Raw genomic sequence first — 7,867 nt, 5'->3', positions numbered from 1 at the left:
AAAGAAAGAAAGAAACTAGAACTAGAACTGCTCTTTGACTGTTTTCTTGAATCGATAGAAACATCCTGACTGGTACCGTTCTCTCTGCAGGGCGGCAGTCACGGTTTGTTTGGAAACAGCACAGCACAATCGAGAGGCCTGCACACTCCAGTGCAGCCACTGAGTTCTTCTCCTGGTCTCCGGGCGCAAGTGCCTCCCCAGTTTATCTCCCCCCAGGTAAGTTTTGTGTTCTCACCTTTTGGAGTTAGAGAGCATTCAGGTGGTGACCCATTGTTACTTCCTGGTTGGTGCACACAAAAGGAGGAGCGGTTACAGTTGGCCATTTGGCAAATCCAGATGCCGAGTGCAAGGTTGTTAGAATATAGTATCAGTCCCCCTTTATAAGTTACATCACACATACAAAGTAGGCGCTTTGCAACTGCTAACTTGTCATAGATGGTCAGCAAAGTTTGGGGATGAGGGTGATGCTTCACTTGATTAAATGTTACTAGCATCACTGGCAGTGAAATTTAAACTGAAGCTTGAAGTAGAAGTTCAAAATTCTAGGTTTAGCCACAAAAAAAGATTTTCCAAGCCACAGAAGCCTCGTGATGGTGCAGTAGTAGCTGGCAGTTGGTGTGTTAAGGAAAGGAGTTGGTTTGAATGGTTGATGTGAACAGTTAATAGAGATGATTGCCTTCCTCAGTGGGATGGGGAGAAGCTAGACGAGGAACTGAGGGCAGAATGTGGCAAAGCTATGTTTGCACTACTCAGGAGTGTGGATCTTGTTCTGTAGACCAGTCTTTGTCAGCTTGTTCATAACCAGGATCTGGGCTACTACTAAAGGTCTCCCTCACTCACTGTATTAAGACAGAATTCTTGGGATTTGGGGCCTGCTCAACCCTAGGTAGTTTTTTTGTTTGTTTGTTTTGTTTATCTTTTAGTAAGGCTACATACAAATGTCATTCACTGGTAGAAAGTTCATGTGGCATGCATGAGGCCCTACATTCTTTTCCCAGCACAGCCAGGAAAAAAAAGAAAGAATTGTTACAGCCTTTGTTACTGCAGTTGCCTTTCCCTCCTCACTGAGCTATTCAGAAAGTAACATTCTGGTGGCTTTTATGTGCCTTTACATTTCTGCCATTTTGCACCTGCAATGCTTTGTTAAAAGCCATATTGATTGCAGCAAGATTTTCACTTTCCCAGCCCAGCAGGAGACCGAGGGCTTTTAAGCCAGCATAATTAACTCCCCACAATGGGAATATGCAAACCTGCACTTTAATTACTTTGCATCCTAGGTTTGAACAGCCATTTGCCAAGAGCATAGTAGTGATGCTTTCAAGTCCCTTTCTAATTCTTGGAAGGAGGCACTGTATCTACAACCTGCAGAGGCAAGGGTAAATAGAACAACCTTCTCCTCCTGCGTATAACTTTTTTTTTTTTTGCAAATTTTCGAGGCAGAGTTTCCCATTGTAGCCTTGGCTGTCCTGGAACTCACTCTGTAGACCAAGTTGACCTCCAACTCACAGAGATACACCTGTCTCTGCCTTCCAAGTACTGGGGTTAAAGCATGTGCCACACCACCCAGCCTGAGTATAACTCTTGAAGTCTAAGACTTTCAATTTAAAGAGCATGTGCGGTGGTGCAATGTAAATATAAGAATGCCTTATGACTGGGTGGTGGCGCACACCTTTTATCCCAGCTCTTGGGGGGCAGAGGTAGGCGGATCTCTATGAGTTCAAAGCCATCCTGATCTACAGAGTGAGTTCCATGACAGACTCCAAAGCTACAGAGAAACCTTGCCTCAAAAAACCAAAAGATAAATGAATTAACTAACTTTTTTTAATAAAAGGAATGCCTTATATTGATGTGCTTTTCTACATCTTTAAATAGTGTTCTATTAATTTTGCCTTCTTTTTATTTTGGGCAGTGAAACCATATAGTATATATGAAAGAATATACAAAACCAGGTAGTGGTGGCACATGCCTTTAATCGCAGCACTGAGGCCAGCCTGGTCTACAGATTAAGTTCCAGGATAGCCAGGACTACACAAATCCTGTATATATGTAGTATATATAAAGTATATTGGGAAATTTTAGAAAGTGTGTTCCACATACTTATTATAAGACTGGGGTGGGAGCCAAATCCCACAGGCATATTCATGCTGTGCTGTGAATTCAACATTTCAAAGAGAGGTCAAATAATTGTTTTAAGTTGGTTCGTAATACTCAACATCACCAGTGTCTCTTAGAGGATGCAGAGGAAGCAACCAACCTCACAGCAGAATTGGTTGGGTAACCGGATATGACTGAGATTGTGAAAAAAATAAGTTGAAGGACCATATATATAGCAAGTCTGAACTTGATCAGATATTTCTAGACTAGAGAGCATTAAAAAAATAGAAAAAAAATTCATTCTTGAGAATGTTCAGAGGTGGTGACTTGAAATTAATAGGGGACTGCCAGGCGTGGTAATACGTGCTTTTAATCCTAGCACTTGGGAGGCAGAGACAGGCAGATCTACATAGTGGTCTACAGGCCTGGTCTACATAGTGCGTTCCAATACAGCCAGGACTGTGAGGAGAAACCCGGTCTCAACTCAAAACAAAAAATAATAGGGAACTGAGCAATTTGACTTTGATCAAGGTGCTAAGGAAAGGTAAGATCAGAACACTTAATAGAAAAGCAGTGAATAGGGTATAGAATGGGAGATGTAGTGAAGAAGGTCAGAGACACTAAGATTAGAACACAGGCTGAGGTTTGAGGGGAAAAGTAAGGATATACTAAAAAGGCCTTTTTTTTTCTTCCCTTTTTTTTCATTTTTGTTTGTGACTTTTTTTGTCTGTTTGTATGTTTTGTTCTTTTTTGTCCTTTTTGGTTTTTTGATACTGGGTTTCTCTGCGTAACTCTGACCATCCTAGAAATCCTTTGAGACCAGGTTGATCTCGAACTCACAGAGATCCGCCTGCCTCTGCCTCCCAAGTGCTGAGATTAAAGGTGTGCACCACCACCACTCAGCCATGACTTAGTTCTTAAACTAGTGTGTAGCACCCACTGGTAACTAAGTAGTGCTTCTTCTATTCTTTTGTCTTAAGTAAGATGTAGAGGTGGGCCTGGAAAGATGGCTCAGCAGCACTGCACTCAAATGGTGGTTCACAGGTGCCTGTACTCAGCTTCCATGGATTCTGCCTCCTTCAAACCTCCTTGAGCTCCTGCATGCTCATAGTGCACATACATACACACACAGGTACACACACATACAAATAAAATAGCCTCCTGTGTGTTAGAATTAAAGGTATGCACTACCAGGACCAACCCAAAGAGCCTTCTTTTATTTACTTATTTATTTATTTTTTTTTTTTAAAAAAAAACAAACATAAAAAGGGCCATTCTGGTCTACATAACATTCAAGGACAGCCAAGTCAATAAAGTGAGTCCCTGTTTTAAAAAGAAGAAGGAGTGAGAGGAGATGTAGTTCAGTGATAGTGTTTCATCCTTAGCACTGAGGTGGGATGGGAGGACAGCTAACAACTGGGAGCTTTAACAAATCTTGCAGCAGAGAATGAATTTATAAAAAGGAAGTTAAATGCTAAGACATTTGTTTGGCTTAGTAATTAAGGGGCTCTTCTCAGGCTGATCAGCTTCAGGCTGGGCAGAAGTTTGAGTTGCATCCTCCTAGATTCTCAGCTCTACCTAGCTAGTTCTGCATTTTCATCCATAGTCCCATGGGACAGCAGAGTAGCAATAAGTAGACAAAAATTATTTGAAAATAACTTGGTAAATGACTCTTAAGTTAGAATAATAATGACAGTGTGTCCGTTTAATAAGCATTTATAGAGTATCTGCATAATAAAAATTAGAGACCCATTCACATGGGTTCAGTATTGTGGGTGGAGCCAGGATTGTGACTCTGATAGAGTGCTTGCTTGCCTGTCACTGATTCAGGCTTTGGGTTTGTTCCTCGTCACTGCAAAGGTAAAGAGAACTCAGGGAAGCAGAGCACTTAAAATACTGTTGGTTATAATTGATACTGAGCTGACGGTTAGATAGTGAGTTGGGATGTGAGCATTAGAGACCCGAGGCTTTGTTAAAGAAAGTATGACTTTGAGCAGAGTGCTTAGGGGTGGCCACATCCACTTGGTGTTAGGCTGTACCTAGAACATGACTTTCTGTTCTTGGTTCTGCTTTGAGAAACAGGTAGAGGTGAAAGAAGCAGGGGTGTTAGCTTGAAGGCAAGGAACTAGGGAATTCTGGTCTTGTTTCCTGAAGAACCATCCTGTGATGTAAGAATGGACGCTACGAAACTCATTTCTAAATCTTTGGCATAGGTTAACTCAAATGTCTTGAACAACACATGGAGGTTTTTATTGGCTGGTTTAGTTGGTTAATTACTTTCTAGTCCTGTTTTGGGGATAGGCAAACAAAATTGAAGAAGGTTAAATAAGGTACTTGTTCTGAGTCACTTGGCGTAGAAATGATAGAGACTGCAATACATGCCAAGGTAGACTGTCTTAAACCCTAAAATCAGTTTTATTTTTTATTTATTTATTTTTTCTTATTTATTTATTTATTTTTGTTTTTTAAGACAGGATTTTTCTGTGTAGCCCTGGCGAAAAAATACAGATATTCTTATTTGTATAATTAAGTGCTTTCCGATAAGTATTATATTTGGTTTGGTTTGGTTTTCGTGGGGGGAGGTATTGAGGTAGGATTTCTCTGTGCAGCCTCGGCTCTTCTGGCACTCTACCAGGCTGGTCTTGAACTCAGAGAGATCCTCCTGCCTCTGTCTCCCAAGTGCTGGGATTGAAGGTGTGTGCCACCGCTTCTGGCTTCTGGTAAACATTTATTAGCTCTAAGCAGTTTATCATGTTTTGCTATATGGCATGCTTCCAATACTAATTTCTCAGTTAGAGAAAAGCCATATTGTCATCATTTTTTTCTCTAAAGATCTTTTTTTCTGACTTAAAATTTCATCATTTTTACTTCAGGAAGTTAGAAAGTCTTAGGAGAACTAAAAAGTTAACAGCCTCGCAGTCCAGTGATAGAAAACAATTGTTAGCACTGTGGAGTATCCTGCAGATAGTTTTTAAGAAGCTGACAATGCTTGCTTTAGAGATATCAGGTCTTTTTTTGGTTTTAATCCAAAAAAGAAAAGTTTTTATTTAAAAAAAAAAAGTTTTTATTTTGACAAATTCTAAGGATTTTCTCTCTGTCTTCTGGTTAGGTTTCTGCCTCAATGCTCAAGCAGTTCCCCAACAGTGGCCTGAATCCAGGTCTCTTTAATGTGGGGCCCCAGTTATCGCCTCAACAAATTGCCATGCTGAGCCAGCTTCCACAGATTCCCCAGTTTCAGTTGGTAAGTGGCATGTTTTGCTTCTGTTGCTAAAAAGGTTATTTGCTTTTCTTACTTTTGCATTAACTTTCTTCTCTTTGTCACTTTGTGCTCAAACTTTTATACGGATGATTACAATTAAAATTGATATATCAGCTTGCATGAAGGTGACCTTAACTATAGACTAGGAATTTAGTTATGGGTGCTTTGTATGCAGACACTCCGTGTCAATCTCAGGAAGCTCTGGTTCCCTCCTCATTGTTTTGTAGGCATGTCAGCTTCTCCTGCAACAACAGCAGCAACAGCAGCAGTTGCTACAGAATCAGAGAAAGATTTCTCAAGCAGTGCGCCAGCAGCAAGAACAACAGGTGTGTGGGTGGGGAGGTCCTCTAGTGTTCTGGGCAAGGAACACCTTTGACTTAACAGCTGATTTGGGATACTGGCTTATCATCTGTCCATTTCTCTTGGGTCCTTCCTTAATGGATGCTGACCTGCAGCTGGCAAGAATGGTGAGTGCTCTCCAGCAGCAGCAGCAGCAACAGCAGCAGCAGCAGCGGCAGCCTAGCATGAAGCATTCGCCATCTCATCCCGTTGGGCCTAAGCCACATTTGGACAACATGGTACCCAACGCGCTGAATGTGGGGCTCCCAGACCTTCAGACCAAAGGGCCAATCCCTGGATATGGTTCTGGTATGTTCTGTGTTGTGGAAAGTACTTAATATAAAATCTGCTAATCCAATCCTGTAGTAAGGGCTAGCTTTGCATTACCCTCCTTTGCTTTTTTTCTTTTAATGATTTTTTTTTTAAATTTATTTTGAAGATAGTTGGTAGCAGCAGTGCAAACCTTTAATCCCAGCACTCAGGGAACAGAGGCAGGCGGATCTTTGTGAGTTCAAGACCAGCCTGGTCTACAGAGCAAGTTCCAGGACAGCCAGGGCTGCAAATAGAAACCCTGTCTCAAAACAAACAAACAAAAAAATGAGTATGTCCGGAGGAACATACCAGAGGTTGACCCCTGTCCCCCAGACATCAACATCTATATATTCATGCAGATGTGTACACATATAAGCAATTAAGTATTTATATATCCTCTGAATGCTGCACATGACTGAAGTTGTATCTGTGAAAGTATGTATAAGTTTAAGTGTTTCACTTCACTGATAAGGCTACCTTCTCAAATTGTAAACTAAGATTTATGTGCATTGGTGTTTTGCCTGCATGTATGTCTGTGTAAAGGTGTCAGACTGGAGTTGTAAGCCACTGTGTGACTTCTGGGAATTGAACTCAGGACTTCTGGAAGAGCAATCAGTGCTCTTAACCACTGAGCCATCATCTCTCCAGCCCCCATTAAGGTAGTCTTTTTTTTTTTTTTAAAGGTGGGGTATGGCACCTTTTAAATTTTTGACATTAATTGAGACTTTTATCTCTTTAGAAATGGAAAACATGCTGTAAGCAGAGTCCAGGCAGTGAGACAATACTGATTAAAAAATAAAATTAATGGTTATATACAGTGACACATGTCTGTTACTTCAGTGCTTGGGAAACTAAGCCATGAGCATTGCAAGTTCAAGGCCAGCCTGAGCTACAGGACAGGACGCTAGGTTTTTTTTGTTGGTTTGATTGTTTCTTTAATGGCATTTAGAATTTGTTTTGATAAAGAAGATACCAATCTGTGTTTTAAAAAAAAGAAAAAATGAGTGAGGATACCTGAAATCTCTGTTCCTGGACCAACCACTGATTGGACAGACGGCTGCTTTTTGTCCTGACCTACTAAGAATTCCAGCTAGACCTAGGAAGTAGTAGGGTGTCTTTGACCCTGGGAGTCCCAGCTTTTGCCTGCTGTCTTTTATTTATTTTTATTTTTATTTTTTCCCCCTCTGAGACAGGATTTCTCTGTGTAACAGTCCTAACTGTCCTGGAGCTCACTTTGTAGACCAGGCTAACCTCAAACTCACAGAGATCCGCCTGCTTCTGCCTCCCATGTGCTGGGATTAAAGGTGTGCGCCACCATGTCCCAACCCCAGCTGTCTTCTACATGTGATCTGAGAACTGACTTAAACTCTCTGGGGCTTTAAGTAGTAGAGCAAATTCTTAATAAGTGTAAATCCTGGCTTTTGTTCTTCTCAGTGCTGGGAGGAAAAAAATACCTTTTTTCTACTTGACATATGATAGACCCTTTCCTGTGCTTGCTTGTATTTGCCTTCTTCTCTTGGCTATGGAAGGTCAGTGGCCTGTCAAGTGCAGTGGTAACTGTGTTACCTTCTCAGTCTTGTTTCTATGAGGGAAGAGGCTGGTTCAGTAGATGTGGAGGTGCTTCTGACTTTAGACTTTAAACACAGCATATGAACACAAAACAGGAATTCTTTGGGCTACCAGCTCACAAATAATGACATAGAGACTCAATATTAATTATGAAAGCTTGGCCTTTAGCTTAGGTTTTTTCCCAACTAGCTCTTATAACTTAATTAACCTGCTATATATATATAAGTTATAATTTTTTTTTTGGTTTTTCGAGACAGGGTTTCTCTGTGGTTTTGGAGCCTGTCCTGGAACTAG

At 41.0% G+C, this 7,867-nt stretch overlaps 1 protein-coding gene across 1 annotated transcript in view; it reads left to right on the top strand.

The window, feature by feature from the left end:
* Tnrc6b (trinucleotide repeat containing 6B) overlaps positions 1 to 7,867 on the top strand; it is a 62,917-nt gene that overhangs the window by 35,680 nt on the left and 19,370 nt on the right. Inside the window, exons 11-14 of the mRNA XM_026782684.1 lie at positions 91 to 216; positions 5,204 to 5,335; positions 5,581 to 5,679; positions 5,809 to 6,001. Coding sequence (XP_026638485.1) covers positions 91 to 216; positions 5,204 to 5,335; positions 5,581 to 5,679; positions 5,809 to 6,001 — 550 coding nt within the window. The remainder of the gene's footprint in view (positions 1 to 90; positions 217 to 5,203; positions 5,336 to 5,580; positions 5,680 to 5,808; positions 6,002 to 7,867) is intronic.

Source organism: Microtus ochrogaster, chromosome 15 (assembly GCF_000317375.1).
Source record: "Microtus ochrogaster isolate Prairie Vole_2 chromosome 15, MicOch1.0, whole genome shotgun sequence".
Classification (NCBI taxonomy): Eukaryota; Metazoa; Chordata; class Mammalia; order Rodentia; family Cricetidae; genus Microtus; species Microtus ochrogaster.
Note: the sequence above shows the minus strand (reverse complement) of the source record. Positions and strands in the feature narration are given on the sequence as shown.